Source organism: Fukomys damarensis, unplaced genomic scaffold (genome assembly GCF_012274545.1).
Source record: "Fukomys damarensis isolate Sample0158 unplaced genomic scaffold, DMR_v1.0_HiC HiC_scaffold_19, whole genome shotgun sequence".
Lineage (NCBI taxonomy): Eukaryota > Metazoa > Chordata > Mammalia > Rodentia > Bathyergidae > Fukomys > Fukomys damarensis.
The window spans coordinates 26,360,944-26,376,297 of NW_022900931.1; the positions used below are offsets into that span (position 1 = coordinate 26,360,944).

Genomic DNA, 15,354 nt, shown 5'->3' on the forward strand with positions numbered 1-15,354 from the left:
GCATTCCCAGGCACCGGCTGTCTGTGTGGCATTTGGGGAGCCCCAAAACCAAGGACTTCACTTGGGGCTGTGGGAGTTGGGGTGTTTTCTTTGGGGGCCAAGGCAGCTCATCAAGGACCTGCCGGGAGATCTCCCTCCAAGGGTTCAAAGCCTTATCAGCCTGGGGTGTTTCTAGTGCCATTTCCTGCCATTGTTTCCCTCTGGTAATTAAGGGGTTGGCTGCCGTGTCCCAGAGTTTGCAGTTCTCTGGTAGGGAAGAGGGGGTGGTTGATCAGGCACAACTCGGGCATTGTCTCCCCTCTGTGGGGACTCTCCAGCCCCTGGGCTGCTTCCCAGCCAGACAGTCCCCAGCAGTGCTGGGAGCATGGCCTAGGGAAGGTGACACCACCGTGCAGTGGCTGGGCTTCCCAGGGACTGTGGACACCCGAGGCCTCCGTCTGCAAAGGTATGCTCTTTGGAAGGAGGGCCGAGCTGTGGCGGGAGGAGGATGCAGGGCCGAGCCTCCCTGGTCTCGAGTCTAGGCTGTGTCTCCATCCCTGGACTAGAAGGGGTGATCTCAACACCCCTTCTCTTTCTCCCTCTGGGGATCCTGCTTTGCTTCACACAGTGGTTGTCCCTCTCTCTACTTCTTGGGTCTTGCTGGGGGCAGACTGTAAGGGCAAAAGCTGCCAGCAGCAGAAGTCCAAGGCGGTTCCTGCTCCCCAGTTTGCTCTGCTCCTGGCTGCCGCAGGGATGTGGGGATGCGGGAAGTTGGGCAGGTGGAGCTCCCCCTCTGCCTTGGCTGGGACTGCTGTCCAGGGAAGGGCGTCTAGGGCATGGCTTACGGGGATTGTTCCTCTTGTGACTGGCACTGGCCAGGGGCATCTTTTCGGATAAGCAACCCAGTTCAAGTTAGAAATGAGTGTCAACGAGGGAACGATCTTTTCTCTTGCTTTATGAAGATGTTTTTGTTTTCCCTGCTTTGTGCCTCGACAGCACATGGCAGCAGGTCTGTTGGGCAGTGAGAAACAGCTTGTTTTTCTCTTGCTCCCGGCAGATGGCTCCTGCCAGGCTCACCAGGGTGCTGCTTGCTCTGGTCCTCACCTTGCCAGGTAGGTCTCAAGGTACTTCCGGTCTTAACCCCTACCCTGGGCCCTGGAGCGGGTTCTCTCTGGGGCACAGGAGGCGAGTCTGTGTCTCACCAAAAGGGTCTTTTCCAGGCACTGGCTGTGTCTTGTGAAAGCTCCTGGCCTCTGACACATGTGCCCCAGACATTGGGTGCCCGCAGCACCTTCTCCCGTCGGGTGGAAAAGACAAAGGGGGCACAGAGCTGGCTGCTGTGGTGGGACCTGAGCCTGGGGTGGATTTTGTCTAGAAAGGGTTGAAGAGCATCCAGCGTGGGCTCCCATGGTATAGACGAGCGACCGAGTGTCAGGGAGGAGAGGGACTGCTGTGAAGTACTGAGCCTGAGGCAGAGGTCAGGCCTTGGGGCTGCAGGCCAGCTCCCTTCCTACTGCACGGCCTCGCGTGCCTTCCCACCCTCTCTGCCTGTCGGAGTCTATGGATGGCAGTGGGAACCTCACCCCTGGGCCTGCCTCCGTGTGCACCCTGCGGCATAGGCCTGCTGTCCACAGTGTACCTCTGTCACTCTCTGCCGGGGGAAATGTACTGTTTTGGTTCTCTACCTGTGCGCACACACCCGCACACGGAGCTGCACCTGGAAGTAATTGGCACTTCGTGGCCACACCGATGAACACACCCTGGGGTCTGCTCCAGATGTACCAGTAGATTTATGTACAAAGTTGCTCACCAAAATGTATTTACAGTAGCGAAAACTTGGAGGAAATGTTAGGAACCTAACAATGGGAGGTGACACTGTCTATATACAGACATCAAACATGATGCAGTCACTAAAAATCAGTTTACTATAAATTACATATAAATATAAATTAAGCTGATCATGTTTGACATCTATATAGTATAGCTATAGCTATAGATATGCAGTATATAGTATATATCTATGCACACATACATAAATAAATGTGCAGAGATGTGACGAATCATTTACAACCTACTGAGAAATAAACAGCGGTCATACATGGTTTTCACAGGATGATCATCAGGGTGTAAGAATCCGTAACTGTGTAAAGACCCTAAAGTGAAACAAAAAAGATAAACACCAAAGTATTCACTCGAGTTATTGGTGAATGTTGGGTCATGATTTCACCTTGTATTTTTCTCTGTATGCACACTTATTTTGGTACCAGGGATCCAACTTGAGTCCTTGAACTTGCAGGGCAGGTGGTGGAACCACTGAGCTAAATCCTCAGCCCCATACACACTTTCTGTTATGGGCATTTTTAACATTTTAAGTCAGTAAGGAACATCACTAAAGTGAGTAGATTTCCCGAGAGCCAGAGAGCCCACTCCGTGACCGCCCCAGTCCCGGCTGCTACCTGGCTGGAGCTGTGTCAGATGGAAAGTTCCCTCCAGGTCAGAGAGCTTTGGCTGAAGTCCCAGCTATGCTCACCGGCGCTTCCCCTCCAGGGACCTTCTGCTCAGAAGGGACTCAAGACAGGCCCTCGAGGGGCCGGTGCAGCCTCTTTGGAAGTGACTTCATCAACACCTTTGACGGGAACATGTACAGCTTCGCGGGAGATTGCAGTTTCCTCCTGGCAGGGGACTGCCAGACACACTCCTTCTCCATTCTGGGTGAGTCCTGCCTCAGGAGCTGCTTGAGGCCCTGGTGTTGGGAGAGGGCCCAGTTCTCACTGCACACTCAGCTCAGGGTCACTGCTGGGAATGGGGGGGTGATGGCCTTTCCATGACACCGGGCTTCCCTGGCTTTTCCGGGGTCTCTCTCCATCAGAGCCTGGTGGGTTGGAGAGTGTTTCTGCTTCTCCAGGGGTCGCGAATGCATTCATTGCTCTGGGTCTAGGCTCATGTTAGGAGCTCAACAAAAAGGGTGATCTCGTTGGTTGTGGTGATCTGTGTCAGCAGGCCAAGGCAGCAGGGTCACAAGTTCATGCCCAGCCTGGGTAACTTAGTGAGACCTTGTGTCAAAATAAAATAGAAAAAGGTCTGGAGATGCAGCTCAGTAATAGAGCTCTTAACTCATCATGCACAAAACTCTGGGGTCAGTCTACAGCACTGCAAAAATAAAACAAACCAAGCCAGAACAAACAAGAGAGAAACAGCTAGAAGGACCTTTGGAACACATAGCACTCCTTGCAACAGGAAGAGGCATCGCTGTCTTGGTGGCTCGTGAAATTCAGAATACCCACACTGAGCAAATCCCACATTCCTGGAAAAGTAATGTGCTGTACAGGTGTCCCTGCACCCCATACAGCTCTGGTATGTTGGGATGGGCACCCTGTTTTACAGAGGAAGAAACAAGCCCCACGAAGTTGTATGATCTTCCCGAGGCCTGGCAGGTAATAGAGTAGGGGTGGGAACTTAACTCCTGCTGTTCAGAATGGAGGACATTTCCTTTGTACTAAGGGGAGACAGGCCACTTCCAGGCTGGACACACCGATGGCAACTCCCACACTGTGGAAGTCAGTCAGCTGTGACATGTGAGGATGGCACAGAACCCAGTCAAGGTGCTGCCCTCTGCCCTGGAGAGCTAAGATCCATGTAGTAAAAGGAAAGCTCTGGGCAGCTGTGACAACTGGCAGGAAAGAGCTTGTACTCGAGGGAAAATACAGAGGGGCTTGTGTGGTGGTGGTTGGGGGGAAGAGCTCGGCTCCAAAGACAAGGGGGAGCAGGCTTCAGAGCCAGCGAGGTGGGAGTCAGAGATGGAAAGCTCAGGAGGACTCACCAGGACAAGGGGAAGCCTCTGAAGTGAGCCAGAGTTTCGGGCTGGGGTAGGAGGAGTCTGACCATAATTGAGGGTAAACTGACCCAGAGGGACCCTTGCTAAACTCAACCGAAGGCCATGGACAGAGGTCAAGGTCTTCGGCAACATCCAGGCCCTCGTGTGGCACACAGGCTGTGGAGCTCCCGGGGCTGTTACCCAACGGGCCCGGTGTGGATCCACTCAGGTCCTCTCTGGCCCACTCATTTTGCTGGGAGCTCGGTGAGGTGGCTGTGGCCACGGCGAGGAGCTTCTGTTTGTCAGTGTCTCCCTCTCTGCCCCCTGCCCTGGCCCTGCAGAGCCACCTATCACAGCGAGGCCTCAGTGCCATCCGCATTCACCCCTTGGCTCACTTGCAGCTCTGCTGTACTGAAGAGGAGAGGCAGTCGCACAAGTTGTGGCCTTCAAGGAGCTGAGGTGTGGGAGGTTTTGGCTGGGTGGAGAGGACAGGGGAGGAGGCTCCAGGCTCCAGGCTGTGGAGACAGAGTGTACAAGGGTACAAGGCTGGAACGAGTGTGTTCTCCCTCCAGGAGTGGGGTGGGGCTCGGTGGGAGCAGCTCCAGAACTGGATTGCTGGGCTCAGCCTTGGAGGTCTGACTCAGTGGGTCTGGCCGGAGCCTGAGAGTTTCTTCATTTCTAACCAATTCCCAGGCACTGTTGTTTGGTGCCAGGGCACCAAACTTGGATAAGCACAGGGCTGGGACGCGGTGGGCAGTGTGGTGGGGCCACAGGGCAAAACAAAGTGGGGTCGTGATGCTCAATGGGGCAGCCTCTGGGACTCTGATGGGGTCGAGGTGGGAGGCAGGGCAGAAGATGACAGGGTCATCCAGGGACAGTTCAGGGCACGATGCATCGGGAACCAGGGCCCTGGGATCCCCTGTGCTCCCAGGGGCTGGGGACGGCTTGGGACAGCAGCTATGAGGAGCCCCCTGCACCTTCTCTCTGGGGAGCCAGGGCCAGAGTCTGCCAGCCTCAGGTGGCCCGGTGTTTGCGTGGCCGTCTCCTCTGCACAGCCATGCTGGTGAGGCTCCCCCTGAGGGGGCTCTGGGGGTGAACGAGCAAATTTGGGAAGACACCGCTCTACCCTATGGCTGGGAGCAGTTTCGGGGCAGAGAGGCACTGTGGCCCCTGCAGTGTTGTTGTCTTGCCTTTGCCCGTCCTGCTGTGACTGCCTATCTTGGTACGGGCCAGGAAATGGGACACAGGGAAATCTCGGGACCAGGTGTGGAGTCTATATTCCTTCCCATGTGAGCCCAGCTCCTCACTTCTCCCCTTTTAGGGGCCCTCACAGGCAAGGGCACTCCGGTGGTGCAGTGTCTGGGCCTCCCCCTCCCAGGAAGCCCCTGACCACCCCTGGCCTGCCCAGCCCTGGGCTCACTCTGAGTTGGCCGGCTGGTTCCTGTCTCCAGCCATCTCCCTTGGGCTCCTTCACCCAGACCTCTGGGGATGTGGATGGTCCCTCAGCGCCCCGCAGATACCGCGAGGCTCACATCAGGCCAGCTGTCTGAAGGTGTGACATGTGATCCAAGCCCAAGTCCTGCTTCCCCTCATTTCTGGGCACGGCTGTGGAGGTTGGGCCAGTGTAAACTGCACCCCATCCCGTGCCCTCTGCACAGCTTTGCCCCGAGCCCTGGCCTCCCGGCCACCTCCAGGGGTCACGGCCACACAACGCAGTGTGCCCCCCACCGGCTCGTGGAGTTTCTGGGACGTCAGTGGCCTGCACCAGGCTCCGGATCAAATGTGCTTTAGTGGAGGTGTAGGTTGGTTTCATTTCCTGAGAGTGTTGTGCTGTTGATGTTAGCAAGGCCGGTGGCTGTGTCCTCCTGGGGCCAGCTCTGACTCTGGAGGTGCGACGGGGTGGGCTTTAGAGGAGGAACAACACATAGGGGCGCACTGGTGTTTCGGGGGGACCAGAGCCTGGGGTCAGGGAAAGAAACTCAGAGCTTGGACCCTGTGGTTTTGGTCCACAGGAGATGTGAACAATGACATCCTGTTTCCTCCATCCTATCCTGCACATAATTCACATTCCTGGGTCTTGCTCATATCCCGGGGAAGGCGTTTGTGTCCGTCTGTCCGTCCGTGAAGGCCACCTGGTGCAGAGGGCGCCTTCTTGATCCCAGCCTTGGTCAGGCAGCTGCAGGGCCCAGGCCAAGTCTTGTAGTCAGCTCAGGTCCGGAGAGAGACCCGCAGAGTCCTGGGTGCTCCTGCTCTGTGGAGCCTGCCCTTCCTCAGCCTGAAGGACTTGGCTCTCAGCCTCACACCCGGAGAGCCAGGAGCATCAGCAGCCTGGGGGTCACTGCTCCGGAGTGGCCAGTGGGATGTCCTGTCAGAGCACATTTCCAATGGAGGACGGGGTGTTTGTTAGAAATGCATTCCAGCAAGCTCCACATGAAAGCCAGAGAAGGCCCTAGGTCTGTCCTGCTCCCAGCTGCCCGCCTGCTTCTGAAGCTGCAGGACACCTCCGGCTGGGGCTGGGCTGGGGCTGACTGTGCAATTCGGGCTCCGGCACTGAGTTCAAGGCCAGGCAAAGCTGGGGCAGCTGGGCTGGTTTGTCCCTAACCTTGGGTGACAGCCTGCAGTTACAGAAGTGCTTTCCTGGAAGTCCCTGGGGTGTGGGATCCCTGGGGTCCCCGGCTCTTATCCCCGATGGCCTCATGTCCTCTACAGCAAGGGTGCCAAGTGGGTGACCCGAAGGCAGATTTACAGCTGTCCCGGCATTCGTGGGTTGTGAGCCAGACTCAACTGTGTTTTCTGCCCTGAGCCACAGCCCTGGATCCTCCCCAGCTTTGACAAAGAACACATAAAGTTGTGATTGGAAAGTACAGCAGATGTTTAAATTCAAAACGATGAGAGCACATTGGTATCGATTTCCCCCAGAGCCCTGCCCCTGCTTTGAATGCATTAATCCCTTCATTCTCCTGACTTTCTGAAGCAAATCTCCAAGTCCTGTCTCGAGAGAGTCTTTGCATGCAGTGTTGTGGCTTCCTGCATGTCCTGAATTGATTCAAAGTGTTTACCTTTTAGGACAAGTCTACTTTGGGGAAGAACCAGACCCAGTGAGTAAGGGGGTGATGCCTGCTCTTTCCACTCCTGGCACCCAGCAGCAGTGCTCTCTGTATTTTTGATCACACCCCGAAAGGACATGAATGAAGACTTCCAGAATGGCCTAGCTGGGATGAGTGTGTTAGAGTGAGGAGAGGCATTCTCAGAGGCATTAATGGCGATGTGTTCTTTACTGTCATAAATTTTAAAATTTAAACACTCAATCTCCAGTTTGATCACCCCTTATAAAATAGAATAGAAAACATCAGAAAATTTCAGAGCGCATGGGACATGGTAAAGTAAACACGGGAGAAGTGTGTGTGTGTGTGTGTGTGTGTGTGTGTGTACAACACTGGGTCAGGAAGTAAATTGTGTTTTTCCTGTGATTCCCGGACGCAAAGACCTTAGGAGCTCAGTTGGGCTCCAAGGTCATGCCCCTCGCTGCCCCCATCAGTCTGTTTCTCTGGACAGCTCACTCCAGCTCCCCTCGCTTGGCTGCCTGGCGTGTGGGCTGATGGCCCTCGAAGCCCCTTACCGCGCATGGCTGGGGACCCACAGGCTCCATGCGGTTCTATAGTTGGCCAAGGCGGCAAGGCCATCTCTGCCCCTACATTGCTATTTATTTGTTTGTTTTTGAGGCAGGGTCTTGTCATAGATCTCCATTTCTATTTTGAACAAAGAGCTCAGGGATTCTGAGCTAGGTGTCCAAAGATTGTCTATCTATGTATCTATCTATCTACCTAACTATCTCTCATCTATCTATTTTGTGGTGCTGGAGATTGAACCCAGGGCCCCACCCATGCCAGGTGAGGGCTCTCTCCTGCAGCTACACCTCCAGCCCCCAAGATAACATTTTAAGTAACACTATCCTGGAGTACCTATCGTAATAGCTTCTCTTGTTGCTTCTGTTTGCTGTTTTGCAATGTATTCAGTTGCTACATGTTGTCAAACATTTGTACCTAGATTGTAAACTCGCAGAAGGGAGTGATCATGCCTTCACATTTTTCTGTTGTGAAGTGTAAGAGCAATGGAAGGCTGGGTATCTGGAAGGCACTCAAATAAGTATTCTGGGAAGAACAAGAAGATGAATGAGCAAGGGAGATATTTAGAGAGATTTCTGTTGTCCACTTATTAAGTCTTTTGGGGGAGTTTTCCAAAAGACTTTAGAAGTAATATAATTAATACATTGAACACCTTTTATGAGCAACAGTACTATATCGACTCTTTTTTATTTCAGGAGTCTTCCAACATGGTGAGAGAGTTGGTCTCTCCGTGTATCTTGGGGAATTTTTTGATATCCATTTGTTTGTCAATGGCACAGCGCTGCAGGGGGACCAGAGGTAAGTCAGAAGCCCAGAATGCTGAATCAGGAAGGACCCTGGGGACCCCTGCCCCCATATTCCAGATGGAGAAGCTGGGGCCCAGAGAGAGGAAATAACTGTGCCTGGAGGAAGTGCAGCAAGGCAGCGTGGGAGCCAGGTCTCCATCTTGGGTCTAGAACCTCTGTCACTTTGGGTCAAGGTTGGGACCCTGTAACATGGGGTTGTGCTGGAAAGTGGGAGAAATATCCTGGAAATGGACACAAAGCCCAGTGCTGAGCCTGTCCTCTGCCCTCCAGAATCTCCATGCCCTATGCCTCCAGAGGGCTGTATCTGGAAACCGAGGCTGGGTTCTATAAGCTGTCCAGTGAGGCCTATGGCTTTGTGGCTAGGATTGACAGCACTGGCAACTTTCAAGTCCTGCTGTCAGACAGATACTTCAACAAGACCTGTGGGCTGTGTGGTGATTTCAACATTTTTTCTGAAGATGACTTTAGGACCCAAGAAGGTAAGATTTTCTGGGATTCCATTTCCCTAATGTGTGGTTTTGCTTTTTTATTTCTGTTTCATGAACTTCACTAACACTCCTTCCCTGGCATTTGAGTCTTGTCATGACCTGGCTGGGATTTATCTCAACAGCTTTATCATTAGCCTTCTACCTTAGTGTTTAGGGAGTACCCAGGGCTCTGGCCAGCCTGCACCAGAGCTCCTCAGTCTCAACTGTGCTCCACTTTCAACCCCCTGCAGCAACTGTCTTGCTTGCAGTGGATTGTTTCCATGGAATTACCACCTTTAGAAGGTGAGTTTTTCAGTCCAGAGTCATGAATCTTATAAGTAGTGTAAAGGAGAAGCTTAGAGCCTCCTCAGGCAACTCTGCTCCCCTCTTAACCAATGCTTGCTCAGGTCACAGAAACACACCTGTTGTTTCTTCCCTCAGTGGGTTTTCTCTCGTCACCTTTGTGTGGGGAGTGTCATCCCTTGGGGGTCACAGCTTCATCCTGAGGCTCCAGGGCCTGTGTCCACCTCAGCAGGGCTGTTCCAGCCCAAGTTCTTCTTCTTCTTCCTCTTCCTCTTCCTCTTCCTCTTCCTCTTCCTCTTCCTCTTCCTCTTCCTCTTCTTCTTCTTCTTCTTCTTCTTCTTCTTCTTCTTCTTCTTCTTCTTCTTCTTCTTCCTCTTCCTCCTCCTCCTCCTCTTCTTCTTCTTCTTCTTCTTCTTCTCTTCTTCTTCTTTCTTCTTCTTCGTCTTCTTCTTTTCTTCTTCTTTCTTCTTCTTCTTCTTCTTCCTCTTCTTCTTCTCCTCCTCCTCCTCCTCTTCTCCTTCTCCTTCTCCTTCTCCTCCTCCTCCTTCTCCTTCTTCCTCTTCTTCTTCTTCTTCTTCTTCTTCTTCTTCTTCTTCTTCTTCTTCTTCTTCTTCTTCTTCTTCTTCTTCTTCTTCTTCTTCTTCTTCTTCTTCTTCTTCTTCTTCTTCTTCTTCTTTTTTTCTTTCCTCTTGTCGGTCTTTTTCTCTTCTTTTTGATTCTATTGTCTCTTGGAATTGCCTCTCCTTTTCTTTTTTTAGGTTATCCATGGATTCAAGAAGATATTTGTCTGTTGTCATAGAATAGTTTTTAGATTTTTCATCCTGCTGTATTGCTAGAAATGGGGGTCTTAGCTCTAAAATGTTTTTCTTATTATGGGCTTTAAGGTTTAAAAAAACTAAAAATGGACCTAGACCATGAGGTAGAAGATGATGTTTGTTGGCAACAAAACACACAAAACACAAAAACCAGAAAACACCAAAACAAAACAAACAAACACACAAAAAACACACAAGGCTCTGGTGCTATCTGGGAAAGCATTATGTAGTTAGTTTAATTTTCTTTGGTCCTTTAAAAACTCAACTATTTGTTTCCAAACATTTAACTGTGCTCCCTGATTTCTATATCTCCCCAGTTTGACTTTAACTGTAGCTCTTGGGAGTTTTCTCTAAGTGAGAATATTCATAATTCTATCTGTCAGGCAGCCCAGCACCCACAGGGTTGGGCCCACGCAGCCTCCCGCTGGGAAGGACCTTCAAGGTCATCCAGTCTGGCTCCTCCCTCCCATGAGTGGGTCTCCTGGGGGATGGGTTGCATCTGGGTCACCACCTCTTCCTTACTACAGTTTACTGGGAAGCATCCGACCTGTACCATGAAGTGGCCGAGGGCCAAAGATTCCAGTCACTGTGCTCGACCCATGTGGACTCTCCATGGATTTCAGCTGCTGTCCAATTAGCTTCTTCCATGTATTAGTTTTTTTGTGGCTGCCCCAAATCACCATCATTTTAGTGGCTCAAAACAACAGAACATTACTTTCTGACAATTGTGGAGGCCAGAAGTCCAGAACCAAGGTGTGGCAAGCTTCACTGCCTCTGTGAGCTCTAGGGGAGGGCTACTCCCAGCCTCCTCAGCCTCTGCGGTGACCTCTGACCTGTGATCACACCGATCTCTCACCTGTCGTGTTAAACATACATGTGGTTGCATTTAAGGGCCTGCCCAAAAAGCCCCAAAGAAGCTCCTCCTCCCAAGAGCCTTAATTTACTCACAGAAGATAGTATTTACAGAATATTAAGGAGTGAGTACATCTGTGAAGGAGAAATTCTTTTTCTCCCTGTCAAACAGCAGATATTCATTGACTATAGTTCTAAGACCTCAGTTTTCTCCCCCCCCAACCTACTTTATTTCCCATTCCCAAGAGCATTATTTGACCCTAAAACATGCTTTGCTCTTCCAGGCCTGGCTCTGCAAAGACTGCTCATGTTGATGCTGCAAGGCCGCAGCCCCACACTACTGCCTGTGCAATGGAGATTCAGCAGGGTTAGCACTGTGGGTAGCTGACAGCAGCATAAATGCTACAAGCACCAAAGCACAGATGCTGGGAGAGCCTGGGGGGTGCAGTGACTGAGGACTTAGGCCCCGCGACACATCCTTACCTTCACTCCAGAAAGAAGCTGTGAGCATTCTCAATGCACTGTGTGAGGATGTAGAGATAAGAGACACAGCCCATGCTCTTAAAGAAGCTCACAGCTGAATAGAAGAGGAATAGAATTACAGAGAATACCAACACAAGGGGAAGTGGGAGTTACGGCACAGGGATGCCTAGAGGCGCAAGGAGCACAGAGAAGGTTACACCCAGCCAGGCTGAGGTAGAGGGGGAGCAGAGCTCATGCAGAAATGGTCCTAGGAGGAAGCGTTCACTCATCTCCAAGCACGAGTGAAGAGAGTCAAGGCAACAGGAGGCAGGAGACACCTCAGAGAGAGGGAGAAGGTTTTGCAGAGGCATGAGAAGTGACATTAGCATCTTCATCATCAACTTTCATCACATGTCTCATTGCATCTATCATCCATCCATCCACCCATCCATCCATCTATCCATCCATTCATCCATCCATCCATCCATCCGTCCGTCCATCCATCCATCCATCCATGCATCCACCTATCCATTCCTCTCCACTTACTGATCTCCAATGCCCATGTCCTGTGGTACATGCTGTGCACTGTACAAAAGGGCCTGCTCACCCCAAATGCCTATGGTCTAATCTAGTAGAAGTTTCCTTCAGGTAGCAACAGACCCACAACTTTCACTCAGTATAGCTGAAGTATCATTTTTCAAATACTTCCTCAGGGACCTTGACCTCGGACCCCTATGACTTTGCCAATTCCTGGGCCCTGAGCAGTGGGAAACAGAGGTGCCAACGGGCATCCCCTCCCAGCATCCCTTGCAACAACTCCTCGAGGGAAATGCAGGAGGTGAGTACAGCCTGGCTGCCCGCAGTTGGGGAGGTGCTTGACTCCCAGAGGTAGCGGCAGGAGGACTTGGCTTCAATCCTTCCTCTAGCACAGAGATAGATTTAGCTGTGGGTCCCTCTGCCTACTCTGTGTGAGGCCTTTGGCCTCTGGAAACCAGCTGTGGCTAGAATTTATTCAAATCCAATTTAATACTTTTCTGTGCCTGGAACTCTAAAAGTGGGTTCCTGCTGATGAATAGATACTGTGTCTTAGTCTACTTGTGAGGCTGTAACAAAGTGTATGGAACTGGGTAACTGAGATTTATTATAGCTCTGGAGCCCGGGAGGTTCCAGTGCAAGGTGCCAGTGTTCAGTGTTCGTAAAGGCTTTCCCGCCATGCCCTTACCTGGTGGAGGGGCAATAAAAGGCTGCTACAGTCACCCACCTGCGGGCGTTTCTCTGCAGGAGTTGGGCTCCACATGACTCTCAAGGTCCCTTTCCATCCTGAACAATTCCTCATTGTGTGTTCCTGTGGATTACAGAGCCAGTAGGCACTAGGCCTCAGGAAATACTCAGGAATAAGGGATGCAATTTAAGTGGTGCTGTCACCAGCTGGGTTTTAGGGTCCCTGAGGCTGAAATATGGAACTTAACCCACCGTCTTGCAGCAGGTTCACTGATTCCTGTCACAGAAAAATAATTTTCAGGGTGCCTCAATAAGAGGTGTGGAAGAGTTTCTTAGAGATCTGGGTTGCACTCCAGAGCAGTGTGGCCACTCAGAGGCGAGGTGCACTATAGTTTGGAACTGGGAATGATCATACCTCTCTTGTAAGGGTAAAAAAGCCTGGGAAAAGGTGGGCCACCCCCACCCCCAGAAAGGTATCATCCATTTTACAGGTCTGGGCATTTAAATAGCAAATTTGAATATTCTTTGGCTTCGCTCCATTGGCTCCCTTATCTTGGATCAGGCAACTTTCTCAAGCAGACTGTGGGCTTTCAGTATCCTGAGGAATTTGGGTGTGATGGTTCTGGTAGGGGAGGAGTCTGCATTTAACCAGAGGGATGCTGAAGTGCATGGTTTTAGGTAAGTTCCCTGGGTCCTGGAAGTTGCAATTTTAAAAGTACAATTTTTTAGTTACAATCTCCTTGTCTCTTTGTGCCCATCTTTCATTTCCTCTATCCTGTCTCAGTCTTACCTAGGCATGGCTGTGTCTTCCTCAGTAAGAACCCAGGGCCCTTCAACTGTAGACTTGGGGTTCTCCCAAACCTGCTCCTAGATTGAGAAACCCAGCCCTCTCCTACTCCAGGCCCAAGGAAACCCCTCTCCACACTCACAGGCCTCTGCCTGAGCATGAGCAAGCTGCATTATCAGCCAGTTACTCACTTCTCTATTTTCATGAAACAATTTGAACTCTGGATCCAGGAGACCATCAAGTCTGGAAGATATCCTGGGGTACTGCCAAATCCGTTGCCTAAATCATAAACACGGATGATTTCCAGTAGTCAACAAACACGTTCCATGAGACAGTTTTGCTTGGTTACCAGCAATTCAGTGGTGTTGGGTCTTGCCTAGCTCCGAAACACCTGTGTCCCTGAACACAGCCGGTACTAACAAGACTGAGTTGCAGCACTGAGAGCGGGTGTGGTTGCATGGGAAGGGAGGCTCCTCTTGTCTCCACTCAGAAATGCCTGCAGCTTGCCCCCCGAGAGACCCCTGAGTTTCTCTCACCCCTCAGTTTGGCACTGTGTTGGGTTCGGCATGGTATTGGGTTGTAACTCTGGGCAAGACAGTTCTTTCTCGAAGCCCAGACTTCTGAGTATGTGAAACAGGCTGAGGAGCTGCACCTGCCAGGGCTGCTGAGAGGAAAGGAGGTGGCTTGTGCAGGGTGTGTCTACCATGCCATTACTGCTGTGATGGCGAGGTTCTCCATGTTCCCTTGTCCTGCCTGTCTCCTGGAGCACCCAGGCTCCGAGGGGAATGAGAGAGCAGCCCCCACCTGCATACCGTGTAAGCTCAGATCATTCTCCTCCTCCCCTCCTTCCCACTGTAATGCATTCCTTTTGGGTAGCTGAGCATAGCTTAGATTAGAAGGAAGCCAGCAGCCTGGCGTAAGCGGCCGAACCCAGCTTGTCCTAGAGCTGCCTTTTCAGCCAGGTGAATTTCAGACTGGGTACTCTCATGTGCAGCGAGGAGGAGGGGGCTGTTGTAATTTCCTTCTTTTATGTCTAAGTTTACAGTTCTGTTGCTGACCGCTGAGCCTCCCTCTTCAATGTAGGCAGGGGTGAGGTGAACAGGTCCTGGAGAGCCAATCACATCTGTCTTAGTTTATTTTGCGAACAGGCAGTGTGGAGTAAGTGCTGGGCAGATACCACCCCCAGAGTACAAAGCTCTCAGCACTTTTAACCTAGGAAATGGGAGGTGAAGACACATCCTCAAGCCAAGAGCCTGCTCTCAGGGGGTGAGGAGGGAACCTGGGACCTTCATTTCCTGGATCCAGAGGGGTTGCAGGGAGGAGCCTTGCTTGCCTCCCCAGGGCAGCTTTCTGAGGCTCCTGCCATACTCTTGCTGCTCACTTTGTCTCCTGAGTGCATTAAAGTCCTTCCCAACCAGTGTCCTGGGAGCAGCTTAAGAAATTGTGTACCTAGTTCTAATGCTGGGCCCAGGTGCCAAATACACCTGACCTCCCAGAGGTACGGGCTTCTTCAGGCTCCCAACTCCCTGCTTCAGGCTGTTAACCTTAGAAACCAGGGTTGCTTTGTCCTCAGCCAATCACATTGTGTTTGCCAGCCTGGGGCTCTCTCATTGGGTGGGAAGTGCACACTCTGCTACTGAGCGATGATGATTCAGGTGGTCTTTTGAATGCTTTGCGGTCTGTCCCCCCCACAGGCCCCACATTCAGAATTCGGGAGTGGTGAATGAGGCAGCCTTTACCAACTTTGTGGTCTTGGCTCCAAGTGCTCTGGGCTGGGGTCTCGGGAAGAGGAGCCTGCACCGACCTTGTCTATTTCTCTGGTGTTTTCCATCTTTCCAAGGCCTGGCAGGGTTGCAGCTAGTCCAGGAGCTATTATTGACACCTAGGGATTGAATGTTTCCTCGTTGTTCCAACAAAGCCCAGTGCCTCTCTCTGCTGGGACTGATAATGGCTTGTTTGATTGCATGCAAATTTGCAGTTTTTTCAGCTTTTCCAACTGAGGGCAGGATTGCTGGAGTCTGGATCCCCAAGCCACAGATAACTGATGTTGATTTGCAGATGACTCTGCTATACAATGCATATTTTAGGAAGAAAGATCCTCAGGCAATTTTTTCTTTCTTTTAAAAAATTTTGGTCAGGGAACCATCAGCAGGGGGTGAACCTCATAAAAAGATTGTGGGCTTGTCCTGCAGCTCTGTCTGTGTTCTTGCTGCTTGGGAAGG

General features: G+C 51.5%; 1 protein-coding gene across 1 annotated transcript in view; it reads left to right on the forward strand.

Moving 5' to 3' along the window:
• The first annotated feature begins 229 nt into the window (after positions 1-229).
• The window catches only part of Vwf (von Willebrand factor), a 110,161-nt gene continuing 95,036 nt past the window's right edge, over positions 230-15,354 (forward strand). The window contains exons 1-6 of the mRNA XM_033765953.1: positions 230-445; positions 1,037-1,091; positions 2,527-2,691; positions 8,115-8,217; positions 8,496-8,704; positions 11,838-11,962. Coding sequence (XP_033621844.1) covers positions 1,037-1,091; positions 2,527-2,691; positions 8,115-8,217; positions 8,496-8,704; positions 11,838-11,962 — 657 coding nt within the window. The 5' untranslated portion in view covers positions 230-445. The remainder of the gene's footprint in view (positions 446-1,036; positions 1,092-2,526; positions 2,692-8,114; positions 8,218-8,495; positions 8,705-11,837; positions 11,963-15,354) is intronic.